At 34.6% G+C, this 27,997-nt stretch overlaps 2 protein-coding genes across 9 annotated transcripts; both read left to right on the forward strand.

The window, feature by feature from the left end:
• Positions 1–2,992: 2,992 nt before the first annotated feature.
• LOC21406463 (serine/threonine-protein kinase/endoribonuclease IRE1b) lies at positions 2,993–13,041 on the forward strand. 2 transcript variants are annotated; one of them, XM_010094028.2, is made up of 7 exons: positions 2,993–3,141; positions 3,393–3,479; positions 3,989–4,494; positions 4,666–4,841; positions 11,013–11,262; positions 12,363–12,687; positions 12,785–13,041. In XM_010094028.2, exons 2-7 carry the CDS (start codon positions 3,435–3,437, stop codon positions 12,935–12,937), a joined length of 1,455 nt encoding a protein of 484 aa, XP_010092330.2. In that variant the 5' UTR covers positions 2,993–3,141; positions 3,393–3,434; the 3' UTR covers positions 12,938–13,041. The 2 variants fall into 2 exon arrangements, 1 of the variants encoding a protein (XP_010092330.2); XR_002901827.1 differs by lacking the exons at positions 3,989–4,494; positions 4,666–4,841; positions 11,013–11,262; positions 12,363–12,687; positions 12,785–13,041 and adding an exon at positions 3,569–3,852 and having other exon boundaries at positions 2,993–3,479.
• Positions 13,042–20,321: 7,280 nt separating this feature from the next.
• On the forward strand, positions 20,322–27,398 carry LOC21406465 (serine/threonine-protein kinase/endoribonuclease IRE1a). 7 transcript variants are annotated; one of them, XM_024162980.1, is made up of 9 exons: positions 20,322–20,411; positions 20,699–20,771; positions 20,905–20,943; positions 21,114–21,179; positions 23,793–24,301; positions 24,496–24,656; positions 25,112–25,361; positions 25,684–26,002; positions 26,104–26,480. In XM_024162980.1, the coding sequence occupies exons 2-9, from the start codon at positions 20,769–20,771 to the stop codon at positions 26,269–26,271; spliced, it is 1,515 nt and encodes a 504-aa protein (XP_024018748.1). In that variant the 5' UTR covers positions 20,322–20,411; positions 20,699–20,768; the 3' UTR covers positions 26,272–26,480. The 7 variants fall into 7 exon arrangements, with proteins under 7 accessions (XP_024018748.1, XP_024018750.1, XP_024018749.1 ...); XM_024162982.1 differs by having other exon boundaries at positions 20,723–20,771; XM_024162981.1 differs by lacking the exon at positions 20,322–20,411 and adding an exon at positions 27,000–27,398 and having other exon boundaries at positions 20,536–20,771; positions 26,104–26,276.
• Positions 27,399–27,997: the final 599 nt, after the last annotated feature.

The raw sequence follows: 27,997 nt of genomic DNA on the forward strand, positions 1-27,997 counted from the left end.
AGGCAAGATTACGTGCCTCATCTTATCCTCAATTATTTCCTCTAAACAGATTAAATTTATACTGATTAGAGGTAATTAGTTTAGCTCACGTAAGTTAATCTACTACTTACAGTCCAATATCAATTTCTGAATAATTCAATAATGTTTTATATTCTTACTCGCGTAATATTTCAAACTGTTTCAAGTCTTAAAATTAATTTTAGACTGAACAAATTCTAAATTTTAATTTTCTGTATTCTATCCCGAGAATGACGTTTCTGACAGTGTCAACTCCCCAGCTCATATTGTACCCATCTACTATAGGTATTTATCTTGCGACTTTAACCTAACTGTCTGGCAATTAAGGATTTTTTTTCTTCTTTTAAAATGTCAGTGCATTTTTTTATACGCTGCTAACATCGTGCTGTGCTTGGAGATTCTTGAAATTAAGATTCTCAAACTATACTTGTACTGAAAATTATTCTGCCTTAAAATACGACGAGAATTTATCGATCGAATTTACTTGATCGAAACATGAACTTAACATGAAATTTACTATAGAATTTAGGAATACATATATTAATTCCATAAATCCTCCATTCACAATATAACATAATATTTTCTAAGAAAATCCTTGGCTTAAAAATACATGAATTGTATTATTTAAGGTCTGGAATTTTCTCAGTCATTACAAGTGCAGTCCGGAGGAGCCCGAACAACTGAGAATGGCATATATCGCGAGGAAGAGGGTTCTCTGAGAAGTCATCGGAGGACTCTGTTTCAACTTTATCTCTCTATCTCTCAAGTCATGACTCAAGTCATATTCCTATAATGTTTTCTCTCATATAAATTCAAATTCAACTTTTTCGCTACAATATTTTTCTCTCGCATACACAACTCAAGTCATGATTTGAGTTGTGCAAATGAACACACCCTCAAGTCATATCTGCTACGTAGCTCATGATATTAAGCATTACCAATTTGCTAACCTGGACAATCCAAAGTACATTTAACAGCAAAAGAAGGAAAAAAAAAAAAAAACCTGAAATAAGGTCCAGTATCAAACATAATAGTAACTTGAAGTCTTAAATATATCATACAAAATAAGAAATACAGTAGAAATTATGTTCAATACAGTGTAGTAGACTAGTAGTGAACATCAACAACATTACAGGAACACAGTCCTGCTTAATAAGATTACAGCAACATCGAACATAACTCATTCTCAGCAATCCAAACATCAATCAAAAATTATTCTGAACAGCCTAACATCAGACAAAAATAAGTCTGAGCGATCAACATCAAACAGAAAACATAAAGGTCCAACATAGCATAATAATCCCAACATCAAAACACAAAATAGAATACCCAAAACAGCTTAGTAAAGCAACATCATAATATAATCAAATCAAAATAGCTCATCGAAAACAGCAACAGCAAACCAACCCCTGTATTATATACCTGATGAAAGAAAGAAACACAAGTTAGTATAAATACTAAGCGACAACACTGAATCAGAAAATAGTTAGTAATGGTTAATTACAGTTTTCATTTTCAGAATAAAAAAACACTTTATATTTTGAACAAGTTGCAATATTTGTATTCATTTTCAAAAAAAAAAAAAAGCTATACTTCTTTTTTATATTTTTAGGACATACAGATTTCATTTTCCAACAAAAAACACTATCTTTTGGACATTCAGATTTCAATAAGTCGATAACACAAACAAAACAAAGAGTAACAGAAATACACAATAATCAAAATGTTCCAATGCACAGCACAACAGCACAATAAAAAAAACAAAAAAAACAAAAACGAAAACAAAATGTTCCAACGCACAACACAATAATAAAAATGTCAAAACATTCTAATCCTCATGCAGTCAGCAACACAGCAATACAGTAATCAAAAATAGGATAGGGATGTATAGAACTAATTGAAAACAAAAAAACCGAATATTGTAATTGAATCTTACCTGATAACCTAGATGAATACCAAACTTCAAGCATGTTCAAGAAGGACGTGATAAAGCTTCAAAAGTTTCCAAAGAAACATTACAAAACCAAAAAAAAAAAAAAAGCAAAAAAAAAAAAACAAAAGAAACAATTGGAATAATAAAGAAGGAGAAGATGTGAAGAGAGGTTTGACCTTTTGAAGCAATGTGGCTTTCGAGGCACAGCAGTGGAGAGGTACGACTGTGCGAGATGGAGAGGGCCAGCACTGAAGAAATGAGATTCGAGAAGCCGGCGGCAGTGGAGACTTGAGAGGGAGAAGGAACTGGGCGGAGTGGGAACTAAGATTGAGAGGCTAGGACTTTTAGAAGAAAGGGAGAGGTCAGAGATGGAGGGTTTTCAGAAGAGAGGAAAATGAGAGGCTATTTTAGAAATTAACTTTTATTTTTTTGTATTATTTTAGTCTCTAAACTTTAGACGCTTTTAATTTTGGTCCCTAATTTATATAAATTCAATCAAATCTTTAACACCTAGATAAAAAAAGGATTGAAATTAAATTGAAGTAAAATCTCAAAGACCAATTGTGGGACAAGTTAAGAACCAAAGTGAGATTTAATATAAACTTTAAGGACCATTTGTAGAATTAACCCTTTATACATACTACTTGTTTTTAGTTTGGGTCAGGTTAGGTTTAACGGGTTGGGAATCGGCCAACCCATTAACTCAGGCCTGGGCCTTGATAAGCGAAAACTAAAGAAAAAAAAAAAAAGCAAAGTGGTGGGTTGTGTCTTTTTGGTTAGGTTACGGAAACTTACATCGGTTTGTCAGGTTGAATGGTTTTCTGCATAGCCCTAATGACGCACTGAAACAGATAATTAATTCTTTGGTGGCACTGAAAAAATAAGCTACCAAAAGGCTCTATTTTGAACCGTTAGATACGTATCAAATATTATTTTTTTGTATACATTTTAAATCTGATCAAATTTTAAAAAAATCCAATAATTAAAAACTGACCGTACTGGTATCTATTAAAAAACCGTAACAAAAAAAAAAGAGACTTAAAAAGACAATAGGGTTTTTCACAGTTTCTTTCCTCTCCCTCAATCTTTTCCTCCTCTAGCCGCTGCACTTTTGAACAAAACACCAGGCCACGGCTCGCCGTCCTCCTCACCGGCTCCGCCCTGTAGTTCCGTCATCACGACCAGCTGCCGTAGGCTTTCAATCTCCTTATCGCTTTGCCAGTCTTCTCATCGACCCACAGCTGTTGCAGTTCCCTCCTCAGGAGTGTGCGGAGGAGATTTCCTGCGAGATCTCCTCCACGCATCGACCTGTGATGATTATTTTCACATACAAAAAATCCCGTTTCTACTTTTTCTTTTTTGTTTTGTTTTTTTCCTATTTCCTATGTTACAAACACAAACGCACATAATGTCAGTACGGCTAATTTTTGAATTTTTTCAGCTAAATTTGCACAATAAAACCTATCTAGGTGTGTAAATTTCGATGGGCGAACCAATGTCGGACCGACTCAGTGCACTCCTGCCAACGGTACTCTTTCTTTTTTATATTTATTTTTTTTCTTATTTTGTTTTCTTTTTTTTAGCTGCATCATTGCCAATGTTCCTTCACGCTTTCAGAAACAAATTCCGAGATCCATGTAAGTGATGTGAGGCCCATTTGGGTGGGGCCCACCCACCCCCTGTTGGCTGTTGTTTGGATGATGATTTTGGAGTCTTCTTGTTTTATTTTTGTTTTTTGTTTTGTTTTTTTCCTATTTCCTATGTTACAAACACAAACACACATAATGTCAGATCCGTACTCCTCAGGTCGGGGTGCATTAATGGAGTGATCTAAAGTTTGGCGGGAAAATGACATTGTACTTCTGGTTATGTGGTTTTGTTTTTGTTTTTTTCCAGGCAGGCCAGGGATTTTTTTTTTTTTTTCGCTACCATTAATAGTTTTATTTCTATTTTGTAAATATTAATGAGAACAAAATTATTTTGAGAAAAAAAAACAATTTATCTATTTATATGCAAGAAATTTGTTATGTAAATCAGCATAGAGAAGAAAGTACTGCTTCTAGTTCAGAAGTTTCATCTAATGAGAACCAACTGCGGATAGGCGAAAAATTAGTGATTTTTTTAACAAAAGAAATTGGTAAAAGCAGCATGGGGACCGTTGTCTATGAGGGATCTTATGAAGGTACACCAATTGCTGTGAAACGGATTCTCAAGAGTCATCATGAAATGGCTGATCAAGAAATCAAGAATTTTGAAGCATCTGCTCATCACCAAAATGTTGTCAAATATTATGGGGTGGAGCAAGACAGAGACTTTATTTATCTTGTTCTGGAGCTATGTGATTGCAATTTGAGTGACCTTATCGAAATGCCTTCTGCGGCTTCTTTAAATCAATACGAGTATGTATCAAAAGATGATCATTGCAATACAATTTCTATAACTTCAAGTGAAGAACATTCAGAGCTACCGAAGAATATTTTGGAAGATGCTGAGCTTTGGGATGATAATAAACGCGCTACACCATTATTACTAAAATTGATATGGTTAGTTAAATTTCCTTTAAACATAACTAGAAAAGCTTAAATTGTGGTATGCATATCTTAGCTCAATCATGCCTGCTCAATTATTGGACTTCTAATGAATCATCTTTTAGGTCCCTTGTCTTTGGGATTAAATTGCCAGTTGATCACATCATTCTATATCTGATCTAACAGGGACATAGTTCTTGCAATTGAGCACCTGCATAATTTGCGCATAGTTCACCGAGACATAAAGCCCGAAAACGTATTGATACAAAAGCAAAGCTCATCTTTTCATGCAAAGCTTTCCGATATGAACATCAGCAGACGCCTTCTTGATAATACGTCTGCGTTGAGTAACCATTTTTCACGTAAGTACTGTCATTTCCCATACATTCGTCAAACTGATTGCTCAAACTAAATTTCTCATTCAGGCTAACTATTCTAACCAATTCTCGAGTAACGCTACGCCAAAAGAACTAGCTTGAAAATCAAGGGTTGAATACAATATATAGTTAATGTAATGTCACACCCCCCAAACAGGGTCGGGTGACGTGGAGCTCATTTAGGGTTAAAAGCGAGGTAATAAAGGAAATTCTCAACGAGCCCCACACTTGATTAAATAAATAAATAACATTACAAGGCTAAAACCTGAGCCTCTGACAACACACAGGGCTCCACCCATAGGACATACAGTATTTTACATACATGGACATGCAAACAACATTACAGACATCAACCATAGTCTAGAAATCCAAATATCAGAGTTTATAGAAGTTACACTTCCTTACATATATGTCAGGAGAATGCCTGTCACGCCCCCCAAACAGGGTCGGGGGACGTGGAGCTCGTTTAGGGTTAAACGCGAGGTAATAAAGGAAATTCTCAACGAGCCTCACACTTCATTAAATAAATAAATAACATTACAAGGCTAAAACCTGAGCCTCTGACAACACACAGGGCTCCACCCATAGGACATACAGTATTGTACATACTTGAAAATGTAAATAACATTACAGACATCAACCACAGTCTAGAAATCCAAATATCAGAGTTTACAGAAGTTACACTTCCTTACATATATATCAGGAGGATGAACACAATCCTCTCTTAATCCAATAGTAGCGCAACTCAGCTACTCCGCACGGCTTCTAGAATTACCTAGGAGGGGTTTAATATTTATAAAACAAATAAAATGTGAGCGAAAGGCCCAGTAGGTTATAATTTGAAATAGACTTTATAAATAAATAAATAAATAAATAAATAAGTGAGTGAATAAATAAGTGGATAAGTAAATAAAATAAGCCATTCAGTTCCAACACAATAGCCGGACCCTCACATCCTTTTTCTCAAAGGAAATATAACTGAAAATCTCCTTATTAGAGGCATCAGCAAGTAGTTTATACAAATTACTTACACAACCATGTGCACAAGCCATGGGTCCCATGAAACTACATTAAGCCATGGGTACCATGAACTACATCAAGCCATGGATTTTAAATATTTTTCTTTCGCAAACAAGCCCCTTTCTTGAAAACATTTACAAGGCCAAAATTCATTCTTGAAAATCAGGCTCACATGGAAAACAGGAAGAAATCCTACTTGTCAATATCAAACATGTGACTAGCGTGCTCTATTCTGGCTTTTACTTCCTCAAAGCCTTTCAATCCGAGTCCTCAGCTAGCACTGATACGAAACGATACTTTAGGATCCAATTTTCATTCCTAAAGCAATTCAATCTCAATTATGCACCAAGATTTCCTATTAGTGTGCCCTAATCGAATTTCATGTTTCAATTCATCATTCCAAGGGTTTTCAATCTCAAAACATGGATTAAAGATGCTAATCCAACTATCTCAAGTCCCCAAATGAAGCTAAGTTGGGTTCTCCTAAAAAACAGAGGTCAAACAGCATTTTCAGGCCAAACAGGGTCAAACCCCGTGTGCACCGGTCGACCGGTGATAGAGCAGTACAACACCACCGGTCGAATGGTGGTGTGCAAGCTGGTCAACTGGACAAGTTGACCGGTCAGGCTAATGCAGTCCGGTCGACCGCAAAGGTTGACCGGTTGCCATGCGATCCGGTCGACCGGTGGAATCAGCTGGGCGAGAGAAACTCACTAAAACTAGTATGAAAACCTACAAATCCAGTCCCAAATCGAAATATCTCAAAGGAAAACCACTAGATCCGGGTTCTAAGTACTAAATAAAGTCCAAAGAACACAAGATCTCTAATTTCTACCACGGTTTTACTCAAAATCCATCAAAATCCATTTTGAACCAAAATAGGTTTTGAAATCCACAAATCCGAGATTCAAGAGAGGGTTTTTCAGAAATCTTACCTCAAATCCTCCTCTTGACGTTGAAAACTTCTTTAAATCTTACTTTGGTTCAAGATCCGGTTGATTTGAGACAAAAATGGAAGAGAGAGACAACTGAGAGAGAGAGAGAGAGTGAGAGAACAAGAGTGAGAGTGAGAGAGAAAAAGAGTATGCACGGAAAGGAATGGAAAAGGAGAAAGAGAAAAGTAAAAAGAAAAGAAAAGAAAGGGAAAAAGAAAAAGAGAAAGCATGTGTACAATATTTTAAAATGACAGTCCAGAAATGTGCCTATACACAGTTCTGGGTATAAATGTAAATACTGAGAATATTTAAATACATTGAAATTATTTAAATTCTCACATCAAAAACATTTATTAATTAATAACTAATTAATTGTCCCAGATCAGGCACACTAATAAATCTCAATCACCTTAATTAATCTCATTCAATTCTTTGGGGTGTTACAACTCCACCCCCCTTAAGAAATTTTATCCTCGAAATTGAGGTTTACCTCAAAGCATAAACAGATATGGATACCGCTCCTGCATCGTCGTTTCAAGCTCCAATGTCACTTCCTCAACCCCATGGTGCTGCCATAACACTTTCACTAATGGGATCTCATGATGATGCAGACTCTTTATCTTCTGGTCAAGAATCTGAACCGGTGCCTCCTCGTATGTCACGTCATACTGTATCAAAACGTCATACCATTGTACCATAACTTTCAGATCAGGTTGACATTTTTGAAGCATGGAAACATGGAACACGTCATTCATGTGAGATAACTCAGGCGGTAAAGCCAGACGATACGCCACAACTCTGATTCGTTGCACAATCGAGAATGGTCCAACATACCTTAGTGCAAGTTTCCCTTTTACCCCAAAATGAAAAACTCCTTTGCGTGGGGAAACCTTCAACAAGACAAAGTCGCCTTCCTGGAATTCTAAAGGTCTACGCATTCTGTCTGCATAACTCTTATGATGACTTTGAGTTGTTAACAATCATTCCCAAATCACAGCTATCTTCTCATTATTCTCTTGAATGACTTCTGGTCCAGTACTCATTTAATCCTCTAGTTCCAACCAACAAACAGGTGACCTACAAGGACGACCATAGAGAGCTTCAAACGATGCCATACCAGTACTGTCCTCATAGCTGTTATTGTACGCAAACTCAGCAAGGTGTAGGTAATTCTCCCAGTTTCCACCAAAATCTAGAATACAAGCACGAAGCATAGCCTCCAGAATCTAAATAACTCTTTTAGATTGCCCATTCATCTGAGGGCGAAATATTGTGCAAAAATTCAATTTTATCCCCATGGCTTCCTGGAAACTTTTCCAATACATTGCATTAAAACGTGTGTCACGATCAGACGTGATAGACAATGGCACTCCGTGAAGTCTCACGATGTGCTCCAAGTACAATTTTGCCAGAATCTTCTGAGAATACGTCGCACAAAATGGTATGAAGTGTGCAGACTTCGTCCACCTATCCACCACCACCCAGAAGGCATCATGCTTCTGCTCAGTTCTCGGTAATCCCATCAGAAAATTCATGGTAATGTGTTCCCATTTCCATCCAGGACCATGAAGAGGTTGTAACTCTCCCACAGGTTTTTGATGTTCTGCTTTAATTCAGAGGCAGGTTACACATTCCGAGACGTACTCACGAACATCCTTCTTCATGCCTCTCCACCAGTATTGCCTGTTGAGGTCCTGATAAATCTTGGTACTCTCAGGATGAATAGCAAACCTCGATCTGTGAGCCTCATACAGAATCGTCTTCTTAATCTCATCCACCTTATGAACAGTAAGGCGGTTAGGGAAATACAATGCTCCATCCTCTCGAATTCTCTAATCCTCGAGTTACTCTCCATTCTGGATTCGAATCTAGATTTCTTAGAGATGAGAATCCTGCGATTGATTCTACTTAACTTGTTGCACAATATCCGGTGTAGAGACCAGATTATACACCATAGCCTGGTTATAATCCTCGTAGTACTGAAGATCATAATAACTCACAACTTCAGTTCTTTTCCAATCTTCCAAGGCTAATGATGCCAAAGTTCTTGTAGTCTTCCTACTAAGGGCATCAGCTACCACATTAGCTTTTCTAGGATGATACTGTAGCGTGAAATCATAATCCTCCATGTATTCCATCCATCTCCTTGGCCTGAGGTTCAGATCTTTCTGAGTAAACAAGTACTTCAGACTTTTATGATCAGAAAAGACCTGAAACTTTTCTCCAGAGAGATAACACCTCCATATCTTCAGAGTAAATATCACCACTGCTAACTCCAAGTCATGAGTGGGGTAATTTTGTTCATGTGGCTTCAGTTGCCGGGATGCGTAAGCTACAACGCGTCCCCCTTGCATCAAGACACACCCTAGCCCACTCCCTGAGGCATCAGAATACACCTCATATGGCCCTTCACTATCAGGAATAGTCAGGATTGGTGCACTTGTCAATCTCGTCTTCAGTTCTTGGAAAGTATCTTCACATTCAACATCCCATTCAAATCTGACTTCTTTCTTGGTCAACCGAGTCATCGGTGCAGCAAGGCTCGAGAAATCCTTTACAAAACGCTGACAGTATCCTGCAAGTATGAGGAAACTTCATATCTCCGCCACATTCTTCGGTCTTTTCCACCGTAGCAGAGTCTCGATCTTGGAAGGATCTACAGAAATTCTTTGTCCTGATATCACATTCCTCAAAGCCTTTCAATCTGAGTCCTCAGCTAGCACTAATACAAAATAATACTTTAGGATCCAATTTTCATTTCTAAAGCAATTCATTCTTAATTATGCACCAAGATTTCCTATTAGTGTGCCCTAATCAAATTTCATGTTTCAATTCATCATTCCAAGGGTTTTCAATCTCAAAACAAGGATTAAATATGCTAATCCATCTATCTCAAGTCCCCAAATGAAGCTAATTTGGGTTCTCTTCAGAAATAGAGGTTAAAACAACATTTTCAGGCCAAACAGGGTCAAATCCTGTGTGCACCGGGCGACCGGTGATAGAGCAGTGCAACACCACCAGTCGACCGATGGTGTGCAATCTGGTCAACCAGACAGGTCAACCGGTCAGGCGAATGTAATCCGGTCGACTGCAAAGGTCGATCGGTTGCCATGCGATCTAGTTGACCGGACAAGTCGACCGGTGGAATTAGCAGAGCGAGAGGAACTCGCCAAAATCAGTCCCAAATTGAAAATATCTCAAAGGAAAACCACTAGATCCGGGTTCTAAGTATTAAATCTAGTCCAAAGAACCCAAGATCTCCAACTTCTACAATGGTTTTACTCAAAATCCATCAAAATCCGTTTTGAACCAAAAAAGGTTTTGAAATCCACAAATCTGAGATTCAAGAGAGCGTTTTTCGGAAATCTTTCCTCAAATCCTTATCTTGATGTTGAAAACTTCTTTAAATCTTTCTTTGGTTCAAGACCTAGTTAATTTGAGACAAAAATGGAAGAGAGCGATAATCGAGAGAGAGAGAGAGAGAGAGAGAGAGAGAGAGTGAGTGAGAGTGAGAGACAAAAAGAGTATGCACGGAAAGGTAAGGAAAAGGAGAAAGAGAAAAGGAAAAAGAAAAGAAAAGAAAAGGAAAAAGAAAAATAGAAAGCATGTGTACAATATTTTAAAATGACAGTTCAGAAATGTGCCCATGCACACTTCAGGGTAAAAGTATAAATACTGAGAATATTTAAATACTTTAGAATTATTTAAATTCTCACAGCAGAAACATTTATTAATTAATAACCACTTAATTAATCTAGATAAGGTACACTAATAAATCTCAATCACCTTAATTAATCTCATTTAATTTTTCGGGGTGTTATATGTAATAAGCAATATACATGCATCAAAATCTACTCTAATACTAGATTGAGTTGTAAACATGTCAGAACGGCATTGTCATTAATTAATCATGTCAATTTCAAATAATATTGGGTTGAGCATGTGAACACAGTTGAACATAACTTGTCTAGAAATCACATTAAACACAGTGGATCTCTAATTTGAACTTGAATTATCACGTCTCTACCCTAAAACTGCGTGTTTGCCATTTCCAACCCAAGCAGGCATTTTGTAGTCTAAATCCATTTTAACTGCTTCTACTACAAATTGATATTTGAGGACATTTTTCCTTAACCTGATTTTAACTGCTTCTAAATCCTTTCAATGTTAGTCTCATGCATGTTTTTCAAATCGACTATAGGTTGCGGCACTACAGGCTGGAAAGCGAGAGAATGGCTTCTTTTTGAACGCCAAACACCTGCAATGGATTTGTTTTCCTTAGGTTGCCTCATCTTTTATTGCATCACTCGCGGTATACATCCATTTGGGGACCATGATGAACGCAATAAGAATATTAAGGAAGAGAATGTGAAGAACATGTTTTTGGTACAAGATTTCCCAGAAGCTTCTCATCTCATTTCTCTTTTATTACAACCAGTATATTGGTTAAGGTGAGTGATGCAAATCACGTTGATTAGGATAAATTCTCATCGATTATTCCTTATTTTGATTTCTTGATTTTGCATTTAATATCATATATTTAGTTTCCCTTTTTCGAGTGCATAAACAATAGTAGATTACGATTGATTATTAAGTATAATGTTAGAATTATTCTCCCACTTGATTTCATTTTTCTTGTTACTTTCTCAATCTCTTCCTGGTTCTCTCCCAGTCTAAATAATTCCTCTTCTTTCTCTTCTTTCTTCTCCTTTCCAACTCTAATTCTACATCAGTGAGGTTATAAATAGTTTCCTTCAACATAGATTCTACATGATAACTTTTGGAACTAATTGTTGAAAAAAAATGCTTGGAAACCCTTTCTAAGGTACCATTTTAGAAACCCTTTCTCCTGCTTGAGGAGATCAAAAGGGTGAACGGGTAAACGAGAATTGACTCTTAGAGTCATGAAGTTGGAAAACGAAAAGAAAACTTCCATGAAGTTGAGAAAAGCTCTTTGTCTCACATGAAAATGATATAAAAGTATTGTCTCTTCTAAGCCCTATAAAACAGACCACCCCCAACTTCTCATTTGAAATACACTATATTTTTTGGGCGGGGATAGCATAGTTCTCCGTCTTTGCTACTAGTAAGTTATACGGTCTGGAGCCAAATCTACTTTATGAAAAATGTGTGACACACTAGCCTCGGTAGTTTTTAGTTCAAAGATTTTAAATTTTTTATGCAGTTTATATGTATATTTTCATCATCGTTATTATATATTGTTGGAATTGTTAAATTTTAATTGTATTCGAAATTTTTGTTTTGGTTTTTTTTTTTATATTAATATAATTTTCTTATTTCCAGTTATCTATTCATATCTCTATTTTATATTTTATCTAACACTAATTAAGGCTTACTAATCTATCAACGACTCATTTTATACGTTTTATTTAAATTATGCTCATTGTGACGAGTCCTTGTCGTTGTACTAGGTAGTGGATTAGAGAACATTGAAGCAAATTTTAAGTTTTACTTGAGAATAAATAAACTTCTCAACACCTAGCTTGAATCCGCGAATCTTGATGAAAATTACACATGTTATTCCTGGCAGGCCAGAAGCAAGTGAGGTGTTGCACCATCCTCTGTTCTGGGTTGCAAAGAAAAGACTTTTTTTCATTAGCGACTTTATTGATAGAGTAAGCGAAGACTCTATTCTTTCTGCAGAGCTCGAATCTGCTGCAAGCACAATTTTAGGTACTGAAAGGATAATAATGGTAAATGTGGTTCCAAACTCGAACAAAGAGGTGGATACAGAGATAATCACGCACATTTCCCTCTCTGCAAAAAGGGATTACAAGTTTAACAGCATTCGTGATTTGCTGCAACTGATTCAATACATATTGAAGCATTATGAACAGCTCCCAAGAGATATTCAGGTGATTGTAACACAAATTTATGTGAATCATGAGATATATCTTCATACACATTTAAGTTTTGCAATGTATATATTTAATTTGGTGGTGGCTCTTTCAGATTCTAGTCGGACCGCTATATGAAGGACTCGATGACTATTTTACAAGAAAATTTCCCACGCTCCTGATGACAATGTACGTTGTTGTATGCACTCATTGTAAAGAAGGGTTGTTCAGTGAATATTTTGAGAGGAATCTGAAGCTAGCTAGCTGAGGGGTCTCAATGCAAGTTTATGCATTGATATAACCTTGTTTTTCTTTTTAAACCAAGAGCTGCATATAATAGAAACAAGCATAGAATTTTTGTTTAGCCAAGCTTGCAACTATCACAACTACTTGTAATTCTCATTGTGTATGTAAGTGTCGAATGAATTGACCCGTTCTAGTTTTGCTCCATAATTAGTTTATCAGTTGTACAAGATGTATTGTTAAATCTGTTGTATATTATACATTCATAGATAAAAGATGCAATGTACCTTGTGCGTAGGTTTCAACTCTTTTCTAAATCACCCCTTTTCTAAAAATGGTTTCGTCCCAGTTTTTCTTGGGTACTACCTTTCTTAAAATTTGAAATCTTTGGTATGATCTCTATCCTCGCTCTTTCCATCTCTTTCATTTCTTTTTAGGGTTCTATCCACCGCCGGTTTTTGACCCGCTCCACCACAGACTCAACATACATTTTCTTTTTCAATTCTATTTCAAAATTAATAAAGTTGTAGTGTCTTTAGCCTGAAATTCTAGATTAGCGTTTGATTTCAAAACTGTAGTTATCACTATTGAAAAAATAAAATTGAGAAAAAAAGACGATGTAATTTTATTGCACTGTATTAAGAAATATATAGGGTGCGTTTAGAATTGATTTCAAAATATTTTTTTTTTTAATAAAAATTAAAAAAGAGATTGTTTTGAGAATCATTCTGGGACGGATTTTAAAATTGTGTTTGGTTGATTTTTTAAGAGATTGTTTTTAGTATAATAAAAAAGTGAAATAATATTTATTAATTAAAATATTATAATATTATTGATATGTACTAAAAAATGAAAATAGAAAAGTGAAAATAACTTTTAATTGTTTTTTAAAATCTGTCACTTTTCTTCTCTTTCGTTTGGCTTCAGCCCCCGGCTGCCATTAGGCTATCTTAAACGTGATATGAATATATATATATATATATATATATATATGTTACACCATGGTCAAGGAATCGACCATCCCCTCGAACGATAAGCGCCGAGGACTCCTTGTTGAGAATTGGTTACTGACATCGAGCGAACCACTGTAGCTAAGGTGCCCTCTGGACGTCGAGAGCCCATGAAGGATAACGGGCGTCGAGCATTTCGCTTGACTTGTGGTGGCCACGATGTCGAGGCAGGAATCCAGTCAAATCCAACGATAGTCCTATCAACTCAGGGAAGGATACATTGCACCAACTGCTACTGTCGAAGTCAAGAAATCAGGTAGATGGTGAGAGAGGTTTGCCTGATTTCCTGAGATAACAATCATGAAATGACACCTGCACAATCCCTAAATTGCTGTTCTTGTGCAGAAATTGAAACAGGCTATCTGTCACGACCCCAAAGATGGGACCATAATTTTGATGTTTTTATTTGTATTTGTTTACATTTTTTTGAGTGAAATCTAGCGCCTTACAATTTATTATTTCTTCAACAGGAATTTTGGATGATTCATTTGACCTTTGTATGGCTCGCCAGCAGTCGTTCGTCTCCTTGCTTAACTTGATGAGTGCTCACAGGGAGGAACTTGAATATGCTGTCCTCTCTAACTTAATTATTGTAATGCCTTGCTCTGAGTCCTATCAAGTTATTATTTGAAGTAAATCTCAGTTTTTACTTATTATTTTGGTCTGCATGTTTTGCATATAAGTCACAAACTAGTAAGGATTGCAGCTGATGTTGTACCTGAGCTGTTAGATCTCATTAAACTATTTTTTATCGGCCTTTTCCAAAATGCTGCAGAGTAAGTTCTTAATACTTGACATACTTTCAGAACCTAAATGAGTATGTACCTAAGCTATTAGATCTCATTAAACTACTACTTTCTCTGTTCTATTAATTATGCATATCTTGGGACTTGTGCAGGTAGATGTCTGTGTCATGTTTCCTCTAATTCACTACAAAACATATATGGATGTGGCTATGTAGTTGTGAGTGGTGTAACTAGTCCTTGCTTCATTTACAGGTTAAATGGTGGAAGTTTTAACGGAGTTTGATTATTGTTTTGATAGTGGATTACTTTCTTACAGGTTAAACAGTGGAGATAACTTTTTTGTTGAAGCATTTTGTCAAGATGGAAGGATTTATTTCACCATTTCATTTAGCTAGATGTTTTGAATACTTTGATATCGCAAGCTATTCTTTTGTTTTCTTTACTTGTACTTTTGAATGTTAAGGTTTTGGACAAATTGTATGACTCATGTTGTAGACATAATCTTATTGCCAACTTGGTAGATACTGATAACAATTGATACGTTAAATGTTTTTATGTTTTAATTTGAATGTTCCTATTTAGATATAGGATGTCGCTCGAAGTTACCATTTATTTGAATGAATTCAAAAGGATATCAATAATAATTTTAAAAAGCTACAAGAGTATAAGCATAACAAGGAAAAATAGTTATTAATCTGTATCTTAGCCATGCTAAATAGCTGTAAGAGGTTGAAAATAACTTGTCTTAAACGCTATAATACCTCAATTCTATAGCGCTTTCCATAACTCTCCTAAAATGCTATGTTTTCTTAGGACTTTTAATAGCGCCCGATGTCCTAGCGCTCTAAAAAACGCTATTGCTACTGATTAATAGCGTTTTTAGTTAGCTACTGATATTGATATTTGTTGTAGTGTACCTTGCAACAGCTTTTTTTTGGTCCTTTTTTGCCACGGGGAACCAGTGCTCTGTGGAGCCGGTTATATATGGAGCCTAATAGTAAGGTTCACTTACTAAACACTTGAACTAAACTAGTGAAATAAATAGAGGCAATGTTTTTTAGTGTGTAAACTAGATATTGTTTATTATCAGTAACTTTTGTTTTTCAAGTCTTTTGTACTTCATTTTTTTTCAAGTTTAAACATTAATTTTCTTAATTTTATTATATATGTCATTATAAATAATTAGATGTCATTGTGATTTTTTATTTTATTCTTAATAAGATTATTCTCACCTGGTGCCTGGAAATTTTAAGATCATTCTCAGTTTGCCTTTTAAATGTTAAAAGCTCTCACTTTGCCTTATGAACTTTGAATTATTCTCACTTAACCCCTTTTATTGTAATTTTTATTAAAATCTGATGAAAAAGAGGGGATTTTACTAAAAATTGTAATAGAAGGATTTAAGTGAAAATAATTTAAAGGTCAGGGAATAAAATAAGAGTTTTTAAAATCCATAAAATAAATTAAAAATGACTCTAAAATTTAAAAGACATTAGTAATAATAATTTTTCTTATTAATTAAATGATAATTATTTATTTTTAAGTAGAGTTGTATAAATAATATTTTTTATCAAGTGATATTTTTAGTTTTTTCACAAAAAGAAAAACAGTTGATATGCATGCGAAACAAATAAACTTCTCATCACATATAGTGGGTCCATTATGGGTGGGACCACCCACTCCCATTGGCTGTTTAGGGGATGATTTTTGTGTCTTTTCATTTCGTATTTTCCTCTGTTATACAATCACAAATTTGTCAGATTTGTGATCTTCCGGTCGGGTGCTGATATTCTTGTGGTAATACTGAGACTTTGTTCACTTCGCGGATTCGAGTTTTCAATTAGAGTTGAGATGTGATATTTTTTCAGAGTTTTTTATTGTAACAGAAAATATTAAATGTGATATTTTCTGAGAGCTTTTTACTGTAAAAACTTAAAATTGAAAATTCAAATTGATAAAATGAACAAACTTGATTTGTCTCCATCAAAAGAGTATATACCGGTTAGGAGGAATCTTCGCACATTATTAAGGGGTATTCTTTTATATTTTTTAGTTAAAGTGACTTTAGTGATATTTTGAGTTATAATTTAAGTTAAAGTTGTTACTTGAATTTGTATTTGGATGTGTACATTTGAGTTATGATTTGAATTGAAAATCTTTTTGAATTTGTCTTTGAGTGGGTCAAAACTTAAATTTGTATTTAGATAGTATTTTAATAAAAACTCAATGGTGATGAAAAATTTTAATAGGGTATATGGGTGGGGTTTTATTCGTCTTTTCGTTACAAATGCATAGAAAAAAAAATCATTTCAGTCAGAATTAAAACGAAAAAGTTATTATATTTTTAAAAATAAAAAAAATATTATTCATCAACTTGAATTCGAGTTTATGAACTCAAGTTAAAAGATAAATTTAAACTCGAGTTTAACTCTAAATTCAAATTTAAACTTAAATTTAATTTAAATTTTACAAAAGAATAACTTAAATAAAATTGTAATTTAAATTCAATTTTTTTTTTAATTTTATTATAAAAGAACAACTTTGAAGTAGTTACTTTTCCTTATACAACTGTCATCAACCAAAAAACTAACCATCTACAACTCTCCACAAGGTCACTCCTCTCTTTCTCTCTCTCTCTATTTTTTTTTTTTTTCCCCTTCTTCTTCTCCTCGTCCTTCTTTGTCCTCTGTTAACCTAGCTTTTCTTCTAGTTCTGTTGAGCAAATCCTTAAATATGGTCATTTTCAGTTCAAAACCCAATTAGTCCTTTCCAACATTGGGAGACAAATTAAGAAGTTAATCAACTTATTAAGTTCATATTATTGATTTCAGCCTGCTCAATCAACTAATTAAAATTAACACAAACGTAACTACAATGAAAACTAGTAACCTCTTTTTTCAGGTGAGTGATCATTAAATTTTCAAGCACAAGCTTATGACAAATTCAAATCAACGACTTTTTTTATTTATTTTTTAATTACCAGTTCTTGTGATTTACTAAATGGTGGCGCGGCAACGACACAGGAGTTCTCTGCTCCTCCGAGTGAAGCTCTTCACCATCCATAATGGTTTGCGTCATTGTTGCAGTTACAGGTGGAAAGCGAGTCGCAGCCAGCAGAAAAGAAGGTTGAAATCTGAAGGAGAGAGGGTGACTAGACTCGGTCGGTTGGTGGTGGGGGGTTCTCTGGGTTTTTTCCATTATGGGGAGATGAGAAAGAGAGTTTGAATTCTTTCTTTCTTTCTTTCTTTCTTTCTTTCTTTTTTTAAGCATCTTTTATTTCTTTTCAGACAGAATTTCTTGATAAGCATCTTAAGTCTGATTGCTTTATGTTACTTTCAAAAAGTTTACAGTATATTGTTAAAATAATAAAAAAAAATAAATTAGGAAAGTTCCTTCTCCTAACCTAATACGAGTTTTCTCTGGCAATACGACCAAATTGTTCAGACTACGCCGCTAAGCCCCAACCCCCTATTCAGCCAAAAAAAAAAAAAAAAAAAAAAAAAAACCCCCAACCCCAAAAAAAAAAAAAAAAAAAAAAGCGCCCAACCCATTACAACGAAGGTCATCAGTCCGGCGAGTTCCGGTTCGGCTTAATCTCACATCTAATTCTCATTGCTCATGGTATGAGCTTTGTTGGCGTGATGGGCGTGACAACGCCGAGGCAAGGCTGAAAGCACGATAAAATCTTTCTCTAATCTCCTCTTATATCGACCTAATACCTATATAATAAGGAGAAGTTTGATTGAGAGGAGTGAGTTTGTAATCCTTTTTAAAAGATAGTGAATTTATCTTCTCTTCATAATAGATGTAGTTCTTGAATTAAAGATGAAGCACTATAAATTTTTATGTGTTTAATCTCTCTTAATCGTATTTTAAATTATTAAAATCGTATAAATTAATTTCAAATCTATTATATTTTGTTGATAAATTTTCACCGTCAATAACTAGTAACCTCTTTTTTTAGATGGGTGATTATTAAATTTTTTAAGCAGTTCTTGGGATTTACTAAATGGTGGCGGCAACCACACAGGAATTCTCTGCTCCTCCGAGTGAAGCTCTTCACCACCCGTAATGGTTTGCGTCATTGGTGACTATACTCGATCGGAAAGCTCGATACCTGCGGTGCCAAAAAAGACGGTTGGTGGGTGGTGGGGGGTTCTCTGGGTTTTTTCCATTGAAGGGGAGAAAAGAGAGAGAGTCTTCTATTTAGTTCGCTGATTCGAATTTTTAATTTTAGTTGAGATGTGACTTTATGTAAGAGCTTTTTACTGTAGCAAAAAAGTTAGATATGATTGTTTGTGAGAGCTTTTCACAGTAACAAAACTCAAATTCTAAAGTCGAATCAGCGAAATGAACGGGGTCTTATATTATTTCTCTTTTTTTTTATAAGCAGTTTTTTTAAACAATTTGTTGATAAGCATCTGAATTCTGATTGGTTTATCTTACTTTAGAAAGTTTGCACTAAATAATTTTCCATTTGCAATTAAATATTCATAAAGGAAAATGCTTACCACCACGATTTTTAAAAACACGAATATAACTCGAATGACGTGGTCTATTGTTAAAAAATAAAAATAAAAAATAAAAAAGAGTGCCATTCCCTGGCTGCTTTTTCACTAACAGTTCTTTCCCTTCTTTTCCATGCTCTGTTCCTCATGCCAATTTACCGAACAACTCACTCATCCTCTTCAATTTATCAATTCATTACGATATCTATACGCAGATCTCATCATTTCCACACCACAATCTTCTTAAGTTGTTTTTTTTTTCAGTTTCTTTTTACTTCCTTTAACACGCTACTTTCAGACTTTAGTGCGTTGTTTGCTTTCACCGGAATTTTAATAGCAAATGTCTAAAATCTGTCAAACGGATCCCCAACCTGCGAAATCAGATGGTTTTCAGCTTGTATTTGAAGGATTTCCCATCGGACACAAATGGATTCTTTTCTAGTCTTCCACACGATTTTTGCTGCATTTTGGTCATTAATTTTTCCTGGTTTGAGCGGATGAGTTCTTCCACAGGCCAAGGCCAACACAAATAAGGTGTATTGTACCAAGTAGTCATTCTTAGGGAACTTGTCTCCTCCTTATTCTTATTAAATGGGAGAGGTTTGGACAACCTTCCTCAAATTTTGGAGGGGCAATACGTCCCCTGTTTTTTTTATGTGACGTTTGTTTGATGTATTCATTCTTGATTCTGAAGCATAATTCATGATTCTTTATAGTGTTCTTTTATCACAAAAAATACACATAAAATAATAATGATTTTAAATCATTATTCTGAATACATGAACCAAACGTACACTTAATCTTTGTCTCCAAGTTTCAATTCCCACCGTTACATCTCATACCTACTTTTTATCTAAGCCGTAGGATTCGATTTCTCCTAGTATCATAACTTCAAAACGCTAAATAATTCTCCATTTGTAATTAAATATTCATAAATGATGTTACTAAGTATTACTAAAATAACAAATAAAAAAAAGAAATTAGGAAAGTTCCTTCTCCTAACCTAATTAGACATTTCTTGTCATTTTCTCACACAGAATAATAATAAAAAAAAGAAAAAGAAATTAGGACCCACATATAAGTATTATTAAAATAAAAATAACAAAAAAAATAAATTGGGAGCTAACCTAATTTGACTTTCTCTTGTTATTTCAGATCGCGTTCACACAGCGCCGTCCCAAAACCCACCTTAACGCATAAAAACCAGACATAGTTCCTGATCGGCTTCATCTCTGGTAATTCTGATCACGTGCTTGCTCCTCTTTCTAATTTTCTTGTTTTCTACTCTTACGTTTTCTTCGTTTGTCGATTATGTTGTTGTAGTTTCATAATTGATAGATTACTTTTAACATGACCATGAATTCATTTGATATCTTAAGCCTCTTAAATTTTTAATTTAAATTAAAATATAATTTTATATAAGAACTTTTAAATCTCTCTTTTACTTCAGACCTATAAAGTAACATAGGGCGTTTACTTTGATACGAATTATATTTAAATCCCTTGTTCCGGTCGATCTCAGATCTATAATTTGTAACTAAGCCAGGGAAATCGCGGACGTTGAAGATAATTTCTTGGACTCACTCCATGCAATGGTACAAAGTTACTCATGTGCTAATTTATATTCCTGCTCATCTATTATCATTACTTTTCCTTTTTAACCAGTGTTGATGTCGTTTTTTTTAATTTCTTTTTCTTTTTCTTTTTCCTTCTTCTTTGATCCAAAAGAATATCGTTAAAGCTGCTGAAGACGCTATCAGGACTTTGGTACATAATTTATACTTTCTATATGCTGTACCTATTTTTGTTTATTGCAACTATATATGTTTCTATAATTTCCCATGTTTGTCCATATTACTTCACGCTATTTTTATATGTCTATTCTCTCTCTTTAATTAGCCATTGATGTTTGATACCTACTGTTCTCAACTTTACAGAAAGAAAATCCCACTCCACGGATGATTGAGATTTGGAAAAATATTCTAAGAGACCTCCATAATTTCGTAAGTAGTTCTCATTCATGCATAAACATATCTTTTTTTTTTTTTTTTTTTCACCTTAACTAAGAACTTCTTCCAACAGGCTATGCCTTAGTCAAAACAGTAGGTATTACTAAACTTTAAAGAAATAAGCTTAAACGAAGTAGATAACCTCTTTAGTAGGTGACAGTTTGGTCCCTATTCCTTTAATTTTTGCAAAATAATCCTCAACGTCATTAAATTGGCGCAATTACGTCCTTTTTGTTCAAATCCGTCAAATTTTAAACGGTTTTATCAGGTTATCTTCTTCCCAATGTGAGCAAACCGAGAAAAAGCACCGCCGACCGTCCCTTTCTACAAGCACTGCCGACAGTAGCTGCAGTTACCTTGCCCGATCCCTCTTCCTTTTTTCCCCCAACCCATCTTTGATATCTTTTTCTTCGACAATGGCGATCGAAACCATGGAGGGAGAATGCTATAATCCGGTATGAGTTAATGTTCTTCAATTTTTGAGAAATTCATAAGCTGGCTATTTTACCCTGATGAATTCCATAGAGATGAAATAAATATTATATTTAGCTTAAAAATGAATTCCATAGGGGCAAATCTGGTTTCAGATTTGTTCGATGCTGGGGGGGGAGGGATGTGACAACTCTTAACTTTCAGTCATCATTTCTACATTCATACTTAGCTCATTTCCTATCTTTTAGTACATTTTAATTATAACCTATTAAAAATGCTAAATTTTTTCTTTTCAATAGTAAAATTGATACTAATAATCGTTGGCGGAATAAAACTTCGTAAAGTGATTTTTACAAAACACGAATATAAAAAGTTACTATCCTAAAAACATTTTCAACTTTTCTTTTAAAACCTTGAACTTGTTCTCCTTAATCGTAGTCATGTATTTAACCTATAACTCATATACCATTTGTGATGACCCTTAACTTTCGGTCATCATTTCTATGTTCATACTTAGCTCATTTCCCATCTTTTAGTACATTTTAATTATAACCTCTTAAAAAGTCTGGCTAAATTTTTTCTTTTCAATAGTAAAATTGATACTAATAATCGTTGGTGGAATAAAACTTCATAAAGTGATTTTTACAAAACTCGAATATCAAAAATTACTATCCTAAAAACATTTTCAACTTTTCTTTTAAAACCTTGAACTTGTTCTCCTTAATCATAGTCATGTATTTAACGTATCACTCATATACCATTTGTGACAACCCTTAACTTTCGGTCATCATTTCTACGTTTATACTTAGCACTACTCATCTTCTACTACTTTCTAATTTCTACGTTCAGGCTAACTTTTTTTTTCAACAGTAGTAAAATTGATTCTAATACTCTTTGCGGAATAAATCTTCGTTCACTAATTTTTATAAAATTCGAACATCATTTGTGACGACCCTTAACTTTCGGTCATCACTGATTTTTTTTTTCTGAATTCCTTGTTGTTTTTGTATTATTTTTTCTGTTTTCATTTCTGTATTTGAAAAAAAAAAAAAAGAGAAGAAGAAGCTAGAAGAATGGTCTTTGTCAGCGCTACCGAAGATTGGTAGAGGATATGGGTTAAAATGAACTGTTTCTTTTTGTTGTTAATTTTTGTTGTCCTTTTCTTTTTCTTTTCATAAAATTGAAAGGAAAGGACAGCAAAAAGAAAAGGAAATGGCTACAATACCGTAGATTTCCAAAACTAGCTTCTTTTAGCTGAAATCTACGGTATGATCAAAATTAATTGCACTAATTTAATGACGTTGGTTACTATTTTTCAAAAATTAAACAAATAGAGACTAAACTGTCACTTTCTAAAGAAGTTAAGGACCATCCATGCCAATTACCCTTGCATTCTAGTCCATAAATCTTTTGTCGATTTCCAAAACTAGGGTAAGGTTCAAGTATATACAATAGTACATTTGAAAAGAGTCTTTTACCTCATCTAGAGGTTACAAAAGATTTTGTAAGCAAAATTCTTACTAAAAGTTTTCAACTAATTCACAAAACACTTGAAAAGTTGTACATGAACAAACTCTTCAAACGGGCTGCAACCAGCCAACTTGTATGTTGGGAAAATTTGCCTAAAACCTAAGAAAATAATAGAGAACAAAAAATAACGAATGAAAATAAAAGCACAAAATTACACCAAGGATTTTATACAGGTTTACCAATTTAGCTACATCCTGTGTATGCCATTGCAAATTTCACTAATTAGTTGAAGAAATTCGTTACAGAGAAAATCACTCAATCTCACTTTGTGTTTCTCTCACACGCAAAAGATGTTTCCTAGCCTCACACTCTCAATTTTCCTTTGAAAATTCGTAATACCGAATCCCCAGTCACTAGGTATTTATAGAGTACAAAAAAAGCTCCCAAAAAAACCCTTAAAAATCACCTAGAACCGACGTCCTCCAGATCAGGCCATTCTATGTGCGCCCAGCTACCCGCGCAATGCGCGCCTTCCCTGCGTGCCTTGTGCACCTTTGCGCATGTTGCTGCGCGCCAGCACAATGCTTTGGGCCAAAAATGGCTTTTGCACCTTTTTCTCCCTTCTTTTCGGCTTCTTTGTTACTTCTTAAATCAATCATTTGGGCCCAAGGATCAATTTATACTTATATTTTTATGTTTAATCAGCAGGAGGAAGAATGCACTACTTCTAGCTCAAAATTTTCATTCGATGAAAAACAATTGCGGATAGGCAAAAAATTAGTGGTTTCACTGTCGGCGAAAATTGGCCAAGGCAGCTATGGGACAGTTCTCCACTGGGGTTCTTATGAAGATAAAGTAGTCATTGTGAAACGCCTTCCCCAAAGTCATTTTAAACTGATTGACAAAGAAATCGAGAAACTCATAGCATCTAATCAAGACCAGAATATTGTAAGATATCATGGGGTGGAACGTGATAAGGATTTTATTTATCTTGCTCAGGAGCGCTGTGATTGTAATTTGGATGACCTCATCCAAATACATTCTTCGGGTTCCTCTCAATTTGAGCTTGTATCAAACGACATTTATTGTAGTACGAGCACTGTGACTCTGTATAAGGAAGACCGCTTGGAGCGATTAAGGAATATTTTGGGAGACGTTAAACTTTGCAAAGAAAATAATGGCCGTCCATCATCTTTATTATTGAAATTGATGAGGTTAGTGAAAAGTTCCTTTTAAATTATATATCACCAGAGGAGTTTTAAAACGTGTTATACAGAGCGAGGATAATTAGACTTTTAATGAATCGTCTTTTAGAAATTATTTGTCTTTGTGTTATTTGTCTTTTAGAAATTATCGTGCTAATTTCTATGTAATGGTGATCTTTTATTTTCATTTTATAATCTCACAGGGACATAGTATCTGGACTTGTTCATCTGCATGACTTGGGTGTAATTCACGGAGACTTAAAGCCCCAAAACATTTTAATAACTAAGCAAAAATCTACTTTATGTGCAAAGCTTTCTGATATGGGCATCAACAAATGCCTTCTTGAGAACATGACTTCCTCAGGTAACCTTTTTTTTTTTTTTTTTTTTTTTTTTTTTTTTTTTTTTTTTGTATTTTTCATGCCTTTCTCCGGTTATTTTTTTTTTTTTTTTTTTTTTTTTTTTTTTTTTTTTTGGCAAGTACTCTCATTACCCTATTTTAAACAACCTACACATATCAACAGACAATTAGAATGTTTGGATAACTTGATCAGTTTACATAAAAGATTAACAAAATTAGGGTAAGGGGGTGTTAACGTAAAATGTTTTGGTTAAAGGGGTGTCTCTATAATTTAAGAATTAAGGATGTCTGGGTAGTTCCCCTCTACTGTAATACCAGTTCAGCCCTAAGCATGTTAGTCTCATTATAAACATTTGTTCACATTATACTCCCATAAACAATTTTGCTTTGCCTAATTTTAGCCGCTTCTTACTCCCTTTAATGTTAGTCTGATGCACGTTTTTTGAAATCAAGAATAGGTTGCAACGCTACAGGCTGGAAAGCGCCTGAACAACTACTTTATGGGAGACAAACGAGTGCAATGGATTTGTTTAGCTTAGGTTGCGTCCTCTTTTTTTGCATCACTGGTGGTAGGCATCCATTTGGGGACCATGATGAACGAGACAGGAATATTAAGAGAAACAGAAAGCAAGACTTGTTTTTGATACAGGATTTCCCGGAAGCTTTCCATCTTATTTCTCATTTATTAGAACCTGATCATAAAAAGAGGTGAGATTATATAGCCTCCTTCAACATGGATTCTACATAATTTATACTACACATATGTTGCACTATTTTTATTACAAAAAAGTAAAGGTACAAATTATATATATTGTACATGATAGCTTTCGGTACGACTAATGAGTAAACATTAATCTGTTAGCAGCTTATTTATTCTTGTTCAACAAACTTAAATTATGTTGTGTTGTGACAAGTCCTTGTCGTTGTACTAAGTGGATTGGAGAATATCGACATTTCTTGATGAAAATTACTCAGCACCTAGCTTGAATCAACATTTCTTGATGAAAATTACACTTTTTATTCTTACCAGGCCAAAAGCAATTGAGGTTTTGAACCATCCACTCTTCTGGGATGCAGAGAAGAGGCTTTCTTTCCTGCATGACACTAGTGATAGAGTAGGTGAAAACTCTTACCTTCTTAAAGCGCTCGAACGTACAGCACACACAGCTTTAGGTACAAAATTGAAGGGGAAAGTGGTTCTAACATGGGATAACATGGTGGATGACAAGATAATTAGGCACATGAGCTCGTACTTAGAAAGGAATTATAAGTTTAGCAGTGTTCGAGACTTGCTGCGATTGATTCGAAACATGTTGACTCATTATGGACAACTTGATCAAGATATTCAGGTGATTGTAATACCAAATATATGAATCATGTGATACATCTTTACGCATGTTTTAAGTGTTTCAAGTTTGATATTTACTTAGTTTGGTGGTGACTAATTCAGATACTTATCGGATCACTATATGATGGATTTGAAGACTATTTTACAAGTCGATTCCCAATGCTCTTGATGGAAGTATACAAAGTTGTATGCACGTACTATGGAGAAGAGAAGTATTGCAGGAAATATTTCATGGGAATTTATAGCGGTGAAATGGATACTAGATTCTGAAGCAAGTACGGATATGGCCTGTTTGTTTTGTTTTTCTTTTGACTCAGGACCTGAATATTGAAACGAGTATTATACTATACTTGGAAAACTCTATAATTTTTTAAAATATTAAAAAATATTTTTAATACTTTTTTTTCTTCTCTTGAAATATTAAAAATTTCAGTTGCAAAAAGATACTTCTGTTGATTTCTTCTTTACAAGTTGATGTTCTGTACTAGCATGAGGGACCAACGGTATATATTTGTGTTTCTCATTGTATAAGTGTAGTCAAATTAATCCTCAATTGATTTACCATTTATTTACTAAAAGTTGGAAGCTGACTCTCAGTTATACACTGTACTATGAAACTTCATTAGTACGATTATATACCATATTATAAAGTTTCATTAATTCTGTCCATAATATCTCATCTTACATAATATCCCCATAAATTATCCATAATCGACTTGATCTTAAGATCAAGTTACATTTTACTTTTCTGATTATTTTATCTCAAAGTTCCATCATTCAACCATTAAAAAAAATCTTTATTTTATAACATACAAAAACTAAGGAATCATTTGGTTATTTATTTAACCAAACAATGATTCCTCTTCTGCTACTACTCCTACTGCTCCTACTATATTGTTATCACTGTTGCTGCTACTACTACTGCTACTATTATTGTTGTTTCTGTTGCTCGTTTAGCAATGAACTTTGGATTATTTCTCCTCTCTTTTTTTCCGCAGGAGTATTTTCTATCCCTCTTTTGGTGCCAAATGAGGAAGGATTCATGCTTTTAGGTGGGGGAAAAAACAAAAACCAAACGCCACAGAGGAGATTTTTACAATTACCCCTCAAAATCCCCCAAATATTAGCCATTTTATTTCTACCCCTTTTGATTAAATCCAATTAAAAGCCCAATATGTAGATTACTAAAATACCCTCAAAGGTATTTCCAAGATGTTGGTTCTCTGATCGCGGGCCGACGACGGCTCTCCTGTGGTCATTCGGCGTGTCTCCAGTGGCCGACGGCGGAACTTCAGCAGCCATCCAGCAGGATCTCCGGCGGCTTGCCGATCGTAGTCTATCAGATTATAACTTATAGTTTGACAAATTACACCGGAGCCAGCTATAGTCTGTGATACTATGATCCATAGTCTGACAGATTATAATGACTATGATCCATATTTAGATTGTAATCTATAGTCTGTCAGACGATAACAACATAACTGACTCCCTTGTCAACAAAGAAATACGGTCTGGTCCTACAAGCATATTGCTCTGAAAACTTTCTCATTATCTCAACAGACTTCTCTTACGGTTCCACTGCAAATATTAGACAACGCGGTGTTAACAACCTTAAATTTGCATTTATAGGACAGTATGTGGGTCAGCGAAACAACATGACAAACATTAGAATGAAAGTGGCACAAAAGATCACATATAATACCGCTCTTAAAGCCACTCTAGTCTACCATATACGAATTTATCCCTCCTTAAGCACATAGGGCTAATAAATCTACCAATTTTAGTCCCAAAAAATAAAACTGGTAATTTTACTCTGAAGTTTTCACTTCAATCCTGACAACCAAAAATTATATCCTTCTTCATCCAGCTTTCTAAATTCATGGCTATAAACAAGTAACCATAAGTCATACAAACCAATCCACTCCTAAACATATATATACATACGCACTTGTACATTATAACTATGAAATACACACACACACACACAAACAAAAAT

The sequence above is a fragment of the Morus notabilis genome, unplaced genomic scaffold (assembly GCF_000414095.1).
Source record: "Morus notabilis unplaced genomic scaffold, ASM41409v2 Scaffold337, whole genome shotgun sequence".
NCBI lineage: Eukaryota > Viridiplantae > Streptophyta > Magnoliopsida > Rosales > Moraceae > Morus > Morus notabilis.